At 35.1% G+C, this 18,928-nt stretch overlaps 2 protein-coding genes and 3 long non-coding RNA genes across 6 annotated transcripts; 2 read left to right on the top strand and 3 right to left on the bottom strand.

Annotated features, from left to right (window-relative positions):
* Positions 1-97: 97 nt before the first annotated feature.
* LOC124451670 lies at positions 98-653 on the bottom strand. The gene is made up of 2 exons (XR_006950612.1): positions 613-653; positions 98-447 (listed from the first exon to the last, which is right to left on the bottom strand). It is a non-coding gene; the product is annotated as an uncharacterized LOC124451670 (long non-coding RNA).
* Positions 654-661: 8 nt separating this feature from the next.
* On the bottom strand, positions 662-1,865 carry LOC124452127 (the record flags this gene model as incomplete). Its single annotated transcript, XM_047002716.1, is given in 5 exon segments — positions 662-699; positions 841-1,006; positions 1,008-1,044; positions 1,151-1,412; positions 1,586-1,865. Coding segments are annotated over 5 exon segments (708 nt in total), but the record flags the coding sequence as incomplete, so codon positions are not given.
* A 962-nt stretch (positions 1,866-2,827) lies between these two features.
* LOC124452126 lies at positions 2,828-3,885 on the bottom strand. Its single transcript, XM_047002715.1, has 3 exons — positions 3,229-3,885; positions 3,005-3,154; positions 2,828-2,866 (listed from the first exon to the last, which is right to left on the bottom strand). The coding sequence occupies exons 1-3, from the start codon at positions 3,838-3,840 to the stop codon at positions 2,828-2,830; spliced, it is 801 nt and encodes a 266-aa protein (XP_046858671.1). The 5' UTR covers positions 3,841-3,885.
* A 157-nt stretch (positions 3,886-4,042) lies between these two features.
* LOC124451178 lies at positions 4,043-5,129 on the top strand. 2 transcript variants are annotated; one of them, XR_006950352.1, is made up of 3 exons: positions 4,043-4,147; positions 4,273-4,355; positions 5,049-5,129. It is a non-coding gene; the product is annotated as an uncharacterized LOC124451178 (long non-coding RNA). The 2 variants fall into 2 exon arrangements; XR_006950353.1 differs by lacking the exon at positions 5,049-5,129 and having other exon boundaries at positions 4,273-4,498.
* A 951-nt stretch (positions 5,130-6,080) lies between these two features.
* Positions 6,081-6,903, top strand: LOC124451315. Its single transcript, XR_006950403.1, has 3 exons — positions 6,081-6,161; positions 6,305-6,485; positions 6,855-6,903. It is a non-coding gene; the product is annotated as an uncharacterized LOC124451315 (long non-coding RNA).
* The last annotated feature ends 12,025 nt before the right edge of the window (positions 6,904-18,928 follow it).

Raw genomic sequence — 18,928 nt, 5'->3', positions numbered from 1 at the left:
ACAGGTTAAACAGTAAATAGAACAATTTATACCAAAGATAATCAGCTTTTAGAAAGGCCATAATATATACATTACGATAATGCATGAATATGCTGTGTTCAGGAAAGTAAAATTTATTCTACATCTATTTCATATCTATGGCAAATGTATTTTGTGTTACACCCAAATGGCTTTATCAAGTTAAATGGCAAATGTGAGGTTAACTCTTTAAAATATTTAATTTTAATTTCCTTCTGTTTTGACTGAGCAACTTCATAAGCCTGATAATGTTCAGAAAACCTGACAGTCTGTTTTCTTGAAACAACAAACATGGCATTTGCAACATTTTGGTTAATGATATAAATACCAATAACTTCCCAAAACTGGGGAAATTCAACATCATCATAACCAATGTGGACAGTAGCTCCTACTTTATATTTTGTTCCATTGATAGTAATCCATTTGGTACTAAAATTATAATAGGAAAAATATTAATATTATTTAGTTCACAGCAATTAATTGTGTACATAAACTTTACTGAAAAGCAAGTAAATAAAGAGCAATTTCAAGCAATTTCATCATTCACAATGAAGATATTTCAGTCACTCGACTAATTACATCAATCTGACTTACCTATACAATGGTGTTTGTCTGTTCACTTCAGGAGATTCTGTTGAATGAGCCCACTCTCTTCAACATCACCAACATATAATGTTTTACCTTCAGAAAGACGAACATAAGTTTCTCTAATTACTGTAGCTGTAGCTTACATAAAAATAAAACCAACTCAGGATAATGGATGCACCATTGAGCTATAACTATATATTGTATCTGAATGAAAGAAATCATTAAGAAATGCACCTGGCCCAATTTCAGTGCCTTTGCAAATAAACGTGCTATTTCCACCTTCAGCAGACTGTAGGCGATAACAAACTCCTTCTTGGTGCCTCTTTGCCAACGAGTATGGTAGGTTTATAAAATTACCAATCACTATTGCCAACCTCTTAAAGTAATGGTGTTTTGCTTCAGTAGCGCATGCACCAACTTCGCACAAGAGGCCCAAATCTGTTAATTGATACAGAATACAAGAAAGAATTGTAAATTAGTTTTGAAAACTGCAGGTTTTTGAAGCCACATGGTTTGTAATTGTAAATCAGAATTCTAAACTTACTGAAGTATTGCTCTTGGCATATGAACCATGTAGTGCATCTTTGGAATGATACTGCATTCTGGAAACAATTCTTTAAAATTTTGTAATAACTTTTGAATGAGTATTTGAAGATATGAAACTTGCTCTCTGCTCACAATTGGAGTAAAACTTATACGAACAATTTGAAGTAAGGTACAGAGTAACCCCCAGTGCTGATCATCTACTTCTATAAGGTCACCAATAAGAAATGGCAAATGTAAGCCAAGACACCACATCTGATTTGCTAATAGGACGGAAAAGCGTCACAAATTATCTTCCTGAGGGAACGTGTGCTTATTACTTCATTTTAGGGATCCCTGACCTTAGAATACCTTATGGTATCAAATAGTTACATACTGTATATAGATCTATATAGAATTTAAGGATTTTAAAATAGTGGAAAGGACATTACTGTACCGTGCTGCTTTAAACTATTGTCTGATGAAAGAAGTCTTTGGGCTTGAATTGGAGCAGGTTTATTGGTATCATTATGATAACCAAAATCAAATGCCTGCATCCTTTTATTAAGGTCGTCTAGTTTGAAGTATCTCTTTTCAAAGATGAATTCTTTTAATAATTCTTTAACAATGTATTGTAGCACACCTTCCAGTATATCATGCATAGCATCTGGGGGGAGTCCTCCAATGACATGATAGTACTTTGAGTTGTTAAGTAAAGAAAACTGATTCAGGCCATAAGTTTTTGAAATGCTCTCCTTGGTCCAGTTTTGACACTGCTCATTGTAACCTTGCACTGTTCGCAAAACAAAGTCATCCTCATGAAACTAAACAAATAAGTTAAATTAAGTCACCCTAAGCACAAACAGTATCTACCACTGAAACCATTTAAATTAAGTAAACCAACACATTGTCTGAAGTAAAGCACTTTTATATGAACTAAGTACTTTTTATTTTTCAAAGTTTACATACTATGGAGAAAGCATAAACCATGCAATAGATGCAGTGGCAAGTGTCAATTAAGCATTACTGTAGCTACATTATATATACCATTTCAGTTATTTCTGTAGCATTTCCCATACAGACTCTGCATTTTCTGTAAGACTGTGATCCTTGCTTAAACCCACCAAGATATTGTGAACCAAGATTATCTCCAGATATAAATGCAATTGTTCCTGCAAAGCATCTTCGCTGATTATTTATTATAAACTCATAGCCACCAACCTAAAAAGTTAATTTATTCCTTAATTTATTAGAGTTCTTAAAAGAACAAAACATGAAAAACATGCATCAACACTAGTCCAATACCTGTTCTAATTTTTGAAGGTCTCTAAGAAATGCTCTTAGCACAGGTTCCACACCATATATCTTGAGATGCTTACTAGACACTAGTCCAAGTAGTTGAATGGAATTGAGGTGAGACCGGTGTTCAGGGCGTATATTGCCCAATGTATAATAAAAAGCGGCTATATGAAATGCAAAAGGTAACCGGAAAATTTAATGAAATAGACATTTTTAAACCTACAGTATGGGAATTACAAGCACATTAAATTAAATTATGGTACTAACCTAATTTATGTTTGTTAGCTCTTGATCCTAATGGGTTACAAACTTCTACTTCATCAAAATAAATAAGAAGTTGCAATGCCAAGGATCTTTACTGAATAGTGGGTGCTCTTTAAAGCCTTCACCATCACAATAATCAGACAAAAATCACTGTTGCAAAATGAGGATTTTCCACCTACACAAAATTGGATCGGATACTGTCATGTGCAGAACAAAGCTAAGGCAATGGTAATATTAAAATTTTCTATATTCAGCATTGTGTTCAATGGACAATTATATACATACATCACATGCACATGTAATCAACACAAACCTCGTTAAGAATTGACTCATCATTAAGAAGCTGTTGCAGACTTTCCAACAAGGGAATATAGTATGCATCATCTGTTTTTTCGACATCTCTCAATCTATTTCCTCTTCTTTTCTTTGTGTGGTATTTTCCAAGAACAATCTTTTGTGGTTCCTAAAAAGTGAAATATTGATTGTAAAATTTTGATTACTTTTTTTATAAATTTCTAAACCAATTTTACAACTTACCACAAGATTAAACTCCTTCTTGTAGTATTCATATTGGAGATACTCTTGGTCAATACCAGCAAAAGGATTTGAGATTGGGTTGTCTTCATCAAATAACTCATTCACCTCTGGTAGGTTGTTTAAGTCAATCCCAGCGTTTTTAAGGCAGCTAGTTATACCAGAATTTAAAAGGTTAATGCTTGTTTGAGTAACCTTCGTAGCATTCTCAACGAAGGAATCAACAACAGTTTGAGGTACACGTCCTCTGTCTTTGAAATTTAACAAACATAAAGCATTCGCTCTAGATAAATTGTCCTGGTCAGCCATAATGTCAAACTCTTCTCCCTGTTCAGGGTCTGTATTATCAATCTCATGATTTTGATTAGCATCGTCGTTTCCCCTATCAGTATTCAACTCTGCGCTGTTCCTCGTATTGCGCACGATGTTATGTTTTCGAATAAGGTGATTTCTCAATGATAAAAATTTCTTAAACGTCCTGGCACAACCATCGATGCCACAAACAACATGAAAATTTGGTTCATCACGATGAACACGGCCAATATGTGTTATTAGTAATTGAAGAGAATCTGAAACGAATTCTAGGCAAATATTACATCGATATAGACGCTCCATGACATAATTCACTTCAAGAATACAATTCACTTCTGAAGAGAGTGCCGGCTCAACTCTGTTACCATATATGGTGTGAAATGTGATATTAGCGACTATATGCAAAAACGCGGTAAAATGCTTATAGCCAACTGTCACTGTCAAACTGTTTCATATTTCATTTCATGCTTTTCATCGTGATTTCACCTGTTTGTGCAGCGTTGTAAATTATATTTTATTGTGAACTAAACGTAAAAGTCAATATTACCAGGCTAACAGAGCCATTGGATTTAAGTTATTTGCTTTCGACGCTCTCCCTTCTTTTAAAAAGGTAAATACAAAGCTTTTTTGAATGTATTTTCTTATGAAATTTCTTGTGACACATATTTCTCCTCGTGCTTATATTTCATGTAGAAATTTTTGTATTTGTGTTGTACAAATTTTTATACGTGTAAGGTCGGATGGATTCCACGTTGCTTGATAATCTTAAGAAGGCAGGGGTAAAGGACAGTGTAATTTCTATTCTTGAGGATGAAGAGGTATGTGTATAAAATTAAATTTAGCACGAGTGCATGAATTTTTGCGTGTTGACGTTGTGACTAGACGACTTTTTGTTGCTTTTGTTAACACTGCTTGGTAAATATGGACTCCATACCGAAAAAACAATACTTGAATTTAGTGGGAAAAATTATTGAGGGAAATAAAATGTAAAGATAAAAAATGACTAAGTAATCTAAGACGTCAAGCATTATGAGTGAAAGCTCAACTGCTGTGGCTCCAAACTACATTAGACTATGAAGTAAAAATACCAAATCAATATTATTGCAGCATGCTAAGTTGATGTTCGAATAAATTACTTCATTTTTTTTACTCCGGTCTGCGGAATCCTGGCAAATGTTAAAGCCAATAAATTAAGCTGTTTTAGTAATTTAAAAAAGTTATTTGGAAAACGTTTTTAACAATGGCTTTGGATGATAGTTCTCACACGGCCATAACCGCTTGACAAGAAATAAATACGTTATTTACCGTTTATATTTCGGTCCGAATATTTTTACATTTATTTCACGCGCGTTCTGATTGGTCAAAGCCCAATTCAAACATCAAATGGCTGTTCTTTTTTCGCTTGAAGCGAAAAAACAACTCGACCAGTATCCTCCTGTACGAACCTCTCGCTCAGTCATTAACATATATATATCTTTTTAATTTAATTTTGATTTTTTGTACTTGAATAGTTTGATTCAGCTGGTATTTTAAACAATACATCTGATGAGCTGTTGAAGGCATGTGGCATAAAAGGAGGGCAAGTTATACGAATCAAAATGCATTGGCAACGATTAACAACTTGGACAAGTTTCTACCATTAAGAAATGTTCCATCCACCATTGAACCATCCACCCAGAAGATCGCTTTATCCACTAGTCATTCCTTTGCCATAAATGACAATGTCAGCAATTCTTCAGCGTCAATTGAAGAAGCTCATTTGTCAACAGGCACACCGTCACCTACAACATCCAGTACACCTCGACATACCATAGGATCTGAAAAGAGTGATCAACCTTCACCAAGCTTTGTACTTGTGGAAGAAAGGAAACCGAACAAGAACTGGATAAAAGATTTTAAACTTCCTATTTCTGTATGTTAAATAATATATCTCATAATAGGTCACATTCTGATGTTAAAATTTATCTTTTGTATTTTACAGTTTTCTCCAAGAGTGAATGAAGCAGGAAAACTTAATGGAACCCTTAGGGATGAGTTTACTAGGGACATTTGTTCTTCTATTAAAGCTCATACAATGTTTCCATCCAGAGAAGAAAAACAAAGAGTGGCGTTCATGATTGTAGAAAAATATACTTTTCTTGTCGATTCACTTGGAGCTGGTACAGTAAGTCATATTCATATTATTTAATGCATATGATAATCTTTAGAAGAAATCCTATAGCTTTGCTCGCTATCTCTTATAATGTACAGCATGAACTTTCTTCGTTACAGGGGTCATGGTTGAAAGCAATCACTAATCGATTCAAAAACATGCGTAGAAAGAAGACAAATTCAACAACAAGATCTGTTTGTGTGTCTCAAACTACACAAAAGCAGCCAGAAGCACAAATGAAAAGACGTAAGCTGTATGATGTTTATGATATGGATAATGGTGAGACTGCAGAAACGTGCGAAGAACATAAAAAAGCCATGGTAACCGAGATGACGAAAACAAACAAAAGATATAGACTAATTAAAGAGCTCATGGAGTTGACCTACCCTACCGGCGCCAACAATTTATAAATGAACCAAAAGTGTTGAATGAGCTACTGACTGAGTATCCAGCTCTTCAGCTTGTTTCAGAGGTAAGAATAAATATTTTTTGAGCAGAACTATTGCATAGAACTATCCTCAAAATCATGGGGCAGCTAATTTTACCAGTTGTAGTTGACATCTTTTGCAGTAAACTTGCTTTTTTTTGTAACTTGTATTTTTGCAACTGGAATAGGTAAAAGCAGAATTTGGTCGAATTTTGGCAGACCAAAATGCAGCCAGCAACATGGTTATCCATTACAATAATATGGTTCAAAATGTAATAAAATGGGCTGGCAATAGTGACAACAAACACATAAAAATATTGATGTCAGACATGGAGGCCATGCTGTTGCAAAAACCTAATAAGGAAGCTGGTATGTGTATTCAATTAAGTCTGTCCATTTACAGAGTTCCAGCGGTGGATTTATGGGAGGGTGCACAGGGTACTCACTTCTCTAAGCTCTCGTCAACAGCGTGGTGCATAGAGGGATAAAAAATGGCATTTTTCATGACTTTTAAGTTTTAATTAACGCTGAACATTTACTATTATTATAGATAAAATATTTAGCGAATTTATTTGTTTCTAACATTCGGATTTTAGTTGCTCACAAAACCAAGCCCCCCTAAAAACTCTATGCTCGATCCACCACTGTAGAGTTTCATCTTAAAGCATGAGCACTTAAATCTACAATGGCAAAATGCGTATACTGTAAATATTAATCAGTTGGTTGTATATTTTGCAGATATAAGGAGTGCAGTTACAGCATTGATTATTCAGGTTGTGTTGAATGAAAATCCACGGCAAATTGCTTAGTTTTCAAGATCTGCTGCGTAAGTAATAGATATCGAAACTATATAAAACTGCATGGATAAAATTTTATGTATGCTTTAATAAAAATACAATTATATTACTGTCATGACATGACAATATTGTGTCTCACTTTCAATGACCTAATAATTCTAATTGTGTTTATGTTTATGCTGTTGTTTAGGAAGATGACTCTTTTGATGATGAAATAGCAAACACCACCTACCCACGACTAATTGGATCGGGAGAATTAGGGGAGTCTGGACCCCCTTGTAATTGCTACCGAAGGGCAAATTTTTTTAGATCTGTCAAAAAAATATATAGAAATTTCATTGTCTATAGTACTACTTCTAGGTACATTTTATGTACTTAATATGGAGTATACACCAAAGGCCTGTAACATTTATGCCCTTTTGGAAGTAGTTTTGATGGGTAAGCCCGCAAATGCAAAGAAAAGGGTTTCAGTTCAAAAGTTTGTGAAAAGTTTGGGGCTTGAGAGATTATAATATAGTAGTATTTCTAAGATGTTTTATATATTTAGTTATATATATATACATTTAACTTTACTTGTTTCATATATTGACTTGTTTATAGTATGTTTTATGTTTTGTATATATTTATATGTGTGAATACATGCATATAAATCATTTGATTTTTTTAAATATATTTAATGCTTAGCATTTTTGTCGCGTGTTTAACTGGCCTTACATAAAACAATAAGAAAGGGTTACAAAATAACACCGAATTTAAGTGTCATTTTGACACCGGACGTTAAGGGCTAAATTAGCACTTTAAAAAGTGCTATAATAACACCAAGAATAGGTGCTATTTTAGCACCAAACTCGGTGTTAATTTAACACCAGTAAGAAAATAACACCCGAAATGGTGTTATTCTGTACCTTTTAATTTAACACGACTTTTTAGTGTTAAATTAACACCTTAAAATTTACAGTGTGGTAAAAGGAGGGTTTGCTTCAACTGTCAAGGTAACTGTTTATTACATACGTCGTTTAAAGAGACGGTAATTTGGTCATGTGAAGGAAAGTTTTTACGTGATTTGAAAATGCCATATATATGCTTAGGTTCGTAATAAATTGTACGTCTGTCTTTATGCGATCAAAGAATTCCTTTGAATCCAAAATTTATGCTGTTTAATCACAAAATTACTCGAGAGAAGTTACTTTCTAGATTGAATCATGAAAATATTGTAAGATAAAAAATTTACAATCAAAATTAATCAAATTTTATAATATAAGGTTGAAAGCGAGGCTCAATTTAGAAGATACAAATTGCTTGGCAATAAATGTTATCTTTCGTAGAAACTATTACAAATGTTTAGATAATCCCTTTTTCCATGAATCCATGGATGCTTTCGTTCAAGACGAGAGAGTTATAATGTATAAGGATCGAGGCTCTCTTTCATCACGAGAGAGTTATGAGAAAGTTACATTGTAAAACGTAGCTAGTAAAAACGTATAAACTTGCTTAAAGTTGGTTTTGAATTATAAGTCAAAAGGCAGAAGTTGTTTAAACCTTTGCAGTATCCTTGGATGTTCTAGTTTCTTTTATGAGAGGAATTTTTGTAAAGAAAAAGACAAATTTTGAAAATAAAATCCGTGTTCGATCCATGCCTCCCGATACCCGAGATAGTTTAGCACTAGAACGTCGCATGTTAGTTAAAGGAACCATATAATCTTGTTTGCCATGAAGTCCATGGATGGTTTGCTCGTGATACATGAGAAGAGTAAATGAGAGAATTAAATCAGAAAGAGATAAACCAATAAAAATTGTATGAAACATGTTTAAAGTTATCTTGAATTGTAAGTGTCATAAAAAGGGACACTTTCAGAAGAATTTAATTGAAGCATTGCTCGGTTTATTTTATTTAAAAAAGATAAAATTCGAGCAAAAAACCCGTTTCGGTCCATGCTTCCCGATACCTTCTTAATCTCAAGGCACTAGAACGCCGCATGTTAACGTCTCGGTAGGAGATTTCGGCCCTCCACGCTATCCTTCTTGGGAGATGCAATAGCAAGCTTCCGCCCATCAGACCCCGAGATCACCTGCGATAGGCTTTGCTCGGGGTACGCAGGAGTGCGGTCGCCACCGAAGTGTGGGCCCCTAAGCCACTGCATACCTAATCGCACATAGCTTCCACTGCTAGTTTACATCTACTATATGAAGTTTTAGCTTTCTATATATATACAAAAATTCCAAGGCTTACGAAAGTTGTGGTATTATCAAAGTCACTAGTACGCATGCGCAGATGATTTCTTTGATATTTTGCGACGAAGTGAGCTAATTGCCACAAATGTAGTGCAAGTGCATCTACTTAGTCGTTGTCATGACTATGAACAATTAGTCGAATGGACTGCGCATGCTCGTACGCATGCGCGATCATTCTCTACTAAGTGGTATTAAACATGCTACTTATTTTAAAATCGGTGCCGATAGATGCAGTTGGACGTTGCCATGATCATGAACTTAGACAGTTGGTCCAGTCGACTGCACATGCTCGAGCAGACTGCGCATGCGCAAATGATTTATCTAAAAATTTGTAACTAAGCGAGCTAATTACTCCATAATCTGTACTAGTACATACAGTTTGTCCTTGCCATGACCGTAAACTTGGAGATTAGGTGGAGTTGATTACGCATTCTCAGATTGAATCTCGATTAATTTGTAACGGAGCGAACGCTGAATTTACTGCTTGTGTATATGCCCTTAGCAAATTTTTGATCATATATTTTTGGCATGCTCTTTCTCTTTTTAAACTTGTTTTTGACAAATGCATATCAAATTCATCAACACTTTGTTAGGCCACTCGTAATATCCGTGACCATGTTAGAGATGTTTTTGTTTTTCTGAATGACTTTTGTTTGTACATAAACAATGGTCTAATTTTTTTGCGACAGATATTACAATTTATGGATTGAGGTAGAATAAATACTTGACAATGAAACTTCAAAGCTAAACAAAAATGCAATCGTGACAGAGGATAAGCAACGACGCCAGGTTCAAGATAGATTGATGAAATTCAACGTATTTAAAGCACCTAGCGTACACTAGAGTTGATGAGGACTCGATGACCAATGAAAACACAAATGATTCCAAAAAATATCGATGAATCACATATACATTTTGCAAGCTCGTTGGCTCACGTGATATATAGGTGTGTGAACCTCTCGTGATCTTGCTAAAGATATGTAAAAAGTATTACCAGTGTCCGTTTCTTTTGGACGAAATCTGGTTTCGAAAGTGAAAGCAATCATCACAGGAGATTTGCAAAAGATACAAAGTGCACTCTGCAAATTTTGCGTATGCAGATGTTGTATTGCGAAAAGAATATCTAAGAATGTTATTGACGAGGGATAGTACATAGACCAACAGAAAATGTGGCGGCTTCTCCGTGAGATTATAGAAGGATTAGTTCACGTTCATTCACAGGTAGAAACTTTCGGTTATTGCATTTGCTAACTGTATGTATGAGTAACTAAACATGAAAAAAATATGAAAAATTTTCGCTTAGCTCAATAAATATATATAAAGACTTATTATTTGCTATTTTTCTCTAATTTTTGCCGATTGGTATGATTCAAGTCAACGCGTTTCGACATTTTTGCTTTTCTATTGTTACATATTTTAGGCGTTTTTTTTAAAAAGTCAACTAATGTCAAGGAAAAAGAGTTTGGTCTTTGGATGAATTGAATAAAGTTATACTTGTACTGTATACATATACTTTGTTTAGACGTCTACCTCCGGAGATCGGTAACCAATGCTTAGCACAGCAGCTTAGTGGACATCCTTTTATCTCTTCAAATGTCATTTCGCACGGTTTAAACCATAACATCACTTCAGATAAGCTTGACGCTGAGAAAGATCACGGTAAAAATGAAAATAGCTGTGATGATGGAGATGAGTATTTTGATTTGATGCCTAATCTTTCGGCTACGCTGCGAGAAATTCAAAAATTCGGAATGAATTTGAGGTGTTGCGAATGCTTGGTAAAAGGAGGGTTTGCTTCAACTGTCAAGGTAACTGTTTATTACCTACGTCGTTTAAAAAGACGGTAATTTGGTCATGTGAAGGAAAGTTTTTACGTGATTTGAAAATGCCATATATATGCTTAGGTTCGTAATAAATTGTAGGGCTGTCTTTATGCGATCAAAGAATTCCTTTGAATCCAAAAATTGTGCTGTTTAATCGCAAAATTACTCGAGAGAAGAAGTAACTTTCTAGATTGAATCATGAAAATATTGTAAGATAAAAAAAAATTTACAATCCAAAATTAATCAAAATTTTATAACATAAGGTTGAAAGCGAGGCTCAATTTAGAAGATACAAATTGCTTGGCTTAATAAATGTTATCTTTCGTAGAAACTATTACAAATGTTTAGATAATCCCTTTTTTCCATGAATCCCATGGATGCTTTCGTTCAAGACGAGAGAGTTATAATGTATAAGGATCGAGGCTCTCTTTCATCACGAGAGTTATGAAAGTTACATTGTAAAACGTAGCTAGTAAAAACGTATAAACTTGCTTAAAGTTGGTTTGAATTATAAGTCAAAAAGGCAGAAGTTGTTTAAACCTTTGCAGTATCCTTGGATGTTCTAGTTTCTTTATGAGAGGAATTTTTGTAAAGAAAAAAGACAAATTTTGAAAACAAAAATCCCGTGTTCGATCCATGCCTCCCGATACCCCGAGATAGTTTAGCACTAGGACGTCGCATGTTAGTTAAAGGAACCATGTAATCTTGATTGCCATGAAGTCCATAGATGGTTTGCTCGTGATACATGAGAAAGAGTAAATGAGAGAATTAAATCAGAAAGATATAAACCAATAAAAATTGTATGAAACATGTTTAAAGTTATCTTGAATTGTAGGTGTGATAAAAGGGACAGTTTCAGAAGAATTTAATTGAAGCATTGCTCGGTTTATTTTATTTAAAAGATAAAATTCGAAAGCAAAAACCCCGTTTCGGTCCATGCTTCCCGATACCTTCTTAATCTCAAGGCACTAGAACGCCGCATGTTAACGTTTCAGTAGGAGGTTTCGCCCCCTCCACGTTATCCTACTTGGGAGATGCAATAGCAAGCATCCACCCATCAGACCCTGAGATCACCTGCGATAGGGCTTGGGGTACGCAGGGAGAGTGCAGTGCCACCGAAGTGTGGGCTCCTAAGCCACTGCATACCTAATCGCACCAGCTTCCACTGCTAGTTGACATCTACTATATGAAGTTTTGGCTTTCTGTATATATACAAAATTCAAAGGCTTGCGAAGATGTGGTGTTATCAAAGTCACTAGTGCGCATGCGCAGATGATTTCTTTGATATTTTGCAACGAAGTAGCTAATTGCCACAAATGTAGTGCAAGTGCGTCTACTTAGTCGTTGTCATGACTATGAACAATTAGTCGGTGGACTTAAAGACAGCAATATCGACCACAACATCTCATGGAACATCATCACACACAGCAAACCATACAACAGCACCAGTAAAAGATGTAAACTTTGCCTCAAAGAAAAATTCTACATCCTCTACCAACCATCAAATCATCCTTAATAAACGCAACGAACTTGCTTCCTCTTGTCGCCATAGATCCAAAACACTCCTATGTAATTTGTAACCATACACCTTAATTAATACTCTAACTTCCGTCATCTAACTTGAAACTATACACCTTGATTAATACACTAACTTCCGTCATCTTGTATATATATTTTAAGCATTTAAGTTATTTTATTCATTAAATCCCTGAAGGTGAGCAATCACAAAACAGGCTTGTCGGGATGAAATTGTAGTTTTGTGTATTTTCTTCTTCTTATCAATATTATATATATATATATATATATATAGGAAGTTTTGTTTATTTGAATCTCCGTAAGTACAGTGCTCGATGCTTAAGAGCAGAGCGTAAATATTGATGAGAAAAGAAAATGCAAAATTACAATTTCATCCCGACAAGCCTGTTTCGTGATTTCTCACTCTTCAGGGATAATATTAAAATTATTTTAATATATCCCTGAAAGAGAAATCTGGCTATCATGAAATGTAATTTTGTGTATTTTCTTCTCATCAATATATATATATATATATATATATAAAGTGTATAACAATGTGCCCTCCCGGCTTTCACCATAGTGCAATGATAAATCGTATCGAAACAATGAAGAACATTCAATTAAGTTTCTTTAAGATTTATTACCTTACTTAATGTGTTAGCATTCAGAATAACCTAATTGAAAATACCTATTTGGAAAGAAGATATGTCAAAGGATCATCCTCAGTTTCTGTATTGGACCAGAGTTTTGGAACTAGAATTACTCCGTTTACAACTAGTGCGATAATTTCGAGAGCTAATTTCTCCTTATACTTCCAGTCAATTAAGCAACTTGTCCTTGGATGTTTGCTTTGGACAATGTTAATTATGCAAGATGGGTTTCTGTCCATATCTGTGATATGTCGGAGCTTCCATTCAAACACCCTGACGTCTTTAACCAGTTCTCCAAGGGCTCGTTTGTGGTGCATAAAACGAAGAAACAATTTTCAGCTATAGCATTAGATCATGCTCACGAGCAAGTTAATGCAGTGGTAAAGGGAGAAGGTGGTGCTGTGGGACTAACCGAAAACCTTTCAGCTTTAAGGAGATGGATGATTGCAGGTCCAGAAATTGCACGAATAATTAGGGAATTCGAGATGAGTACACATGTAGACAGTCAGCTACACCATGAGCAAACTCCATCCATTCAAAGAGAATTTTATAAAGATGTCTCAAATGTCGTCTCAATTTTCAAGCGATGGGAATCCTTTTGTAGAAGAGGCGAAGACCTATTTGCCATCCATACAAATGACGTGATGAACAGTTCCGTTGTTGACACGGTGAAGAATGTTGTAACCCTTGAGAAGAACAATATCAAGCATTTGTTAAAGAAAGATTTGTTGAGAGAAGCAAGAGTATTACTGAAACGTTGAAAAAAATAATCTGTTCTACCGTTGTTTCACGCTTTTACGGGGTGTGATACTGTTTCCTTTTGGAGGTCGAGAAACTGTATGGGATGTATGGAAAGTATTTCCAGAGCTAACATTAGCGTTGAAAGAGCTAAATTTGTTGCCAGAAAGGATTGATTGTTCGTCCTTGCAGGTAATTCAGAAACCGCCAAAGGCATGTATTATCTATCAAATAAGGTCTCTATTATGATTCATATAATGTTTTGCAGGTGATTGAGCGATATGTGGTCCTCTTATACGATCGTACAAGTAATCTCACCAGAGTCAATGAGGCTAGACAAGAGTTGTTTGCCAAAAAGTCCAGAACACTGGATAACATTCCACCAACTCAAGAAGCGTTGCTCCAGCACAGTAAGCGTGCATTGTTGGAAGGTGGATTTTTCTGGGGGCAGTGCTGCTTGAAAGAGCAGGTTATACCAACTCCGTCAGGTTGGGGCTGGTACCGTGATGAAAATTCTTGGTTACCAAAGTGGACAAATCTCCCTCAAGTTAAAGATGCCTGTTATGAACTTATTCGTTGCGAATGCAAACGTTCATGTTCTAGTCGTTGTAAATGCGTCAAAGCACATTTAGTTTGTACTCGTTTGTGTAATTGTGGGGGTGATTGTCAATAACATGAGGACATTAAAATTATTTTAATATTACTGTTCTTCGTTAGGCGCTTTTCAATGTATTTAAGAAGAGCAATAGCACTAAACAAAGAGTGCTGAGTCAGCACTTTAAAACACTTTTAATGTAGAATATTTCAGAATGTATTGCTCAAAAGCAAAAGTTGTAATATAGTTTTTTTATCGTCTTTAGCTGTTGTATAAGAATATACAGAAAAATTTCGACTTCTCAGAACTTTATTTTTTTACTACCGATGACGTCATCAAACACGACATTCGCAGAACTCGTTATAAATGTAAAATATGGGCTGGCCCTATATCAAAATTTTGCGTTACTAGGCATAGTAAGAATGTGAGAAAGTTTCATACTTGTATCATCAAAGTGAAGAATTTTGTCATTAACAGCTGGACTAAGACGGATGATCCGTCTCTAGTATAAAAAGGGCCATTGTGAATTTGATATTTTGGCGGCATATTGTATATTGTCTCGTATATTTCACTTCCGCCGTGGAGTTTTGTTTATTGCCGTGACTCTTGTGGGCCGCCGCACAATGGGTTGCGACAGCTGTGACGTTTTGTTTATTTTAGTTAAAGCTTCTTTGTATTGCTATTTTGGTGTGGTATTACATTGTTACATCTCGTGTCCTTTATCTTCATATAATTCATATTATACTTCAGGCTATAAATGGCCCTCCCATAATCTGTAATTCTTCTAAATAATTTCTTTAGGCTGCATTTTAAATAGAAGAAATGCACTGATTTGAAATAGACAGAAAAATTTTAGAAAAATTAGAAATATTAGAAATAGACAGAAAAATTTAGAAAAATTAGAAATAGACAGAAAATTTTCTAGCAAAAATTGAAGCCGGAAGTAAATCTGCCCGAATCAGAGTTGGGGACACACTTTTCTATAGATTTGTATTACAGAATCACAGTTTTGTATTTTTTGTCTTTAAAGCGTTTCTGATCGGGTCAATTTTCTTAACACACCTATAGAAAGATAAGAAAAATATTTTTGGACGAAAATTTACGGTTATTTCGCTTCACAACGCTGTGAAAATTGATTCGTAAATTTGAAGGAGTGAAACAACCCACAATACACAAACTTGTTCCAAATAAGACGAAGGTTTTCTCTCAAAGTCGATTTGAAATGTAGAAGTTATGATGGTAGACGAATTTAGGGTGAAAGTTAGGTTCAGTCAACCATTTTATTCTTTCAGAAGCGAAAATGACGACTTGAATTTGGTAAGTCTTTAATACCATATGACATACAAACTCATATAAGACTACTTGGTCTGTTTGTGGTTACTATATGTTAGTATGTTATTTGTTGTTTATAAGAATGAGTTTGTGTGATCTTGATCAAAGTTTGACTGACATTTGTAGGGGATATGAACAATGTCTCGAACGAATACTGGCCACGTGATTTGGGAAAACTTGCTCTTTTCAACCAACTGAGCCAAAACTATTTACACAGAAAAACATACTGGGATGTTTTGAGTATGGCCTGTGGTTAATGGTTTACAAATAAGTAAATTTGGGAAGAAAAACAACTACACTGCTACATTTATTTGTATTTGTGGAGTAACTGACCAAGTCTATTATATCATGTATTTTTAAGATATGCCCAATTGAAAGCTTAACTTTTGATTTTAAGTAACGTAGTCGCGTCATCTAGTCGCTTTGAAAGTTCAACATGTTGAACTTTCAACATGTTACATTGGTCGCTTAACACTACAGAACCACCATTGGTCGCTTAACACTACAGAACCACCATTGGTCGCTTTAGTTGCTTCACACTGATTGGCCAATAGATAGATTTCAACTTCCTAAATGCATATCATGTTCCCTGTCATAAGCATCATACGGAATTTATGGATTATACCTTGGAAAACGAGGGCAATTTTTAGTGAATTCACACTGGAATCCTTCAGATTTTATATGACTTATCAAATAGGGACAAAAGGAGCTACAAACTGGAACGTTAATGCACAACCTAAACGCACAGAATAAGATTGTTCACAATATACGCGTAATGGGCTGTGATCATATTGGCGTGTTTTAACTGGCGTTCTCTTTTCTCCACATAGTAGTTTGTACTGATTAAATATTCATATATTAGTAGCTATAATAGGCCAAAATAAAAGTTTAAGTGATGTCTGTGTCTGTAACAAACAGAAATCTCCGCCATGTTCAATAGACGCCACGGTAAAAGTTGCGATGGTCGCTACATTTGTGTTTCTGACGTTCAAGCGACTGACGCGTGCGCATCAATTCGCTTTGGACGCGCGACTGAAGCGACTGCCTAGTGTTTTCCAGCCTTTGTTCATGTATATTTTCCCACACCAGAGTGAGCAGAGTCCAGAAAACCAAGTCAAAATATATTCGATAACAGCTTTCGCTTCTGATAAGAATGTAGATGGTTGAAAAACATTATTTCTACACGTCTTTTGTCTAGGATCATTAAATCTGTATTTCGAATCGATTTTCAGTGAAGAATCATACGCCTTATTCAGAAAAAGCTTGTATAATATCAAGAGGTTGTTCACTCCTTGAAATTTACGAATCAAGTTTCACAGAGTTGTGAAGTCGAAATAACTGTAAACTTTCGTCCAAAGTATTCTTCTTATCTTTCTATAGTTGTGGTAAGAAAACTGCTCCGATCAGAAATGCGTAAAAGGCGAAATATTGCAAGAACTGTGACTCTGTAATACAAATCTATAGAAAAGTGGGTCCCCAACTTCGATTCGGGCAGATTTACTTCCGGCTTCAATGTGAATTAGATGCGTTATCCAGTCTATGTCAGATCAGTGCCACGTGGTTTAACATAATCCAACACGTGCCGGTATCGCGGAACTTTCGCGCGACAATTGGCAGAGCATGTTTCGCCATAGATTATTAACTATCGTATCCTCTCGCAGCGTCGCTGGAAATTATCTTTAGCAGTTTTAAGTTTGTGATTTTTTCTTACCTGTATTTTGAGCGATCTGTAAGAAGATTTGGTTGTTTAGCTGGTGAAGATCTTCGTTGAAGGTACGTTTGGCACCTTTAAACCATATACACCATGTGAAGTGTCGAAACTGACGAAACAGCGCAACTGGCTCGTACATATAAAAGCGATGTAATATTTTTCATTTGCAGGCGTAATTTTGACGATGTTATATGTGTGGAAGGTTTTAGAGAGTTTATGTGACCATTTATTCGCTCATTAAGTCAATTTACAAAAAGCTTTAACAAGCATTGTATAGATACTAGACTGATTGTATGTTTTGCCCACGAGGTTCGCATAAAATAGGCGAAATCATGCATGCTTTCATTGCCTTGTTTAGTTAGAATATTTTTGCGGTCGTAAATTCGTAATGTACCTTAATTTTCATAACTAGGAAAGATGGCAGATCCAGCAGAATCGACAGAAGGCAGTTCTCCACCAAATCGTTAGTATTCTTGTGAGGCAAATTGCTATGTAAATAATATTAGGAACACGCTTCCGTTGCAGAAAAAATCTTATATTACAATTTATAAGGCTTAGCTTTGTTCTTCTACTGAAAACTTGGTCAACTGCTATTTAAAAAGTCTAGTATTCTATAAAGTCTTCATCAATCACAAATTGGGGGCCGAATCAGAGTTTGTACATTTTAAAAATATAAAACAACAAAGCAAACATGTTCACCAGATTTTCTACGGAATTGTCTTTTAGGCTGGACGTAAATATTGCGTTCATTGTAATTTAGAAAATGGGCAAATTGCTCATGACATTCCCGTTTTGCAAATGCTTGCCAACTAAAGTTTTACTTTTTTAAGAATGTTTTTCATTTGCTTGACTGGTTAAAGCAATAAATCGTCTTGTATGCTCGTCGTTCCTTAAAAGCATGTATTGCATTTAAATGACTGTAATTTTGTTTTATCTTATATTTTGACAACTGTGAATAATATTCAACTTTTATGGTTAGTGAATCCAGGAATGGTAACAAATATAGGTGAATGCATACAATCATCAACTCAAACCCCACTAACCATACGTGATTTGTTACTCAGTACATATTCCCCCATAGTAGAAAGTTGGCCCATAAGCAGAATCTCCATTGGCCACTAGTGGAAGATCTCCTGCAGCTACTTGGTATAATATAAAATGCAGTAGAAAATTGTGGCTAAACAAAGTGAAAAGTAGCAATGCAGGTATGATATTGCGTGACAGTCTGTATGATGCTGTAGGCCACTAAAGTCAGAAATATATTTAAATTCTATATTATAGTTTTCTACATATTGTCATTATTCAACTGATACCTTCTGAACCCAGTTTTAATTGTCAGCATTCAATATTCATTAACTTATTCCTTCAAAGTCAGTAACTTTCAACTTTCAGTATTACTTTCAATATTCAACGAAGCCA

The sequence above is a fragment of the Xenia sp. Carnegie-2017 genome, unplaced genomic scaffold (assembly GCF_021976095.1).
Source record: "Xenia sp. Carnegie-2017 unplaced genomic scaffold, XeniaSp_v1 HiC_scaffold_24, whole genome shotgun sequence".
NCBI classification, from domain to species: domain Eukaryota; kingdom Metazoa; phylum Cnidaria; class Anthozoa; order Malacalcyonacea; family Xeniidae; genus Xenia; species Xenia sp. Carnegie-2017.
The sequence above is the reverse complement of the archived record's forward strand: the minus strand, read 5'-3'. Positions and strand labels throughout refer to the sequence as shown.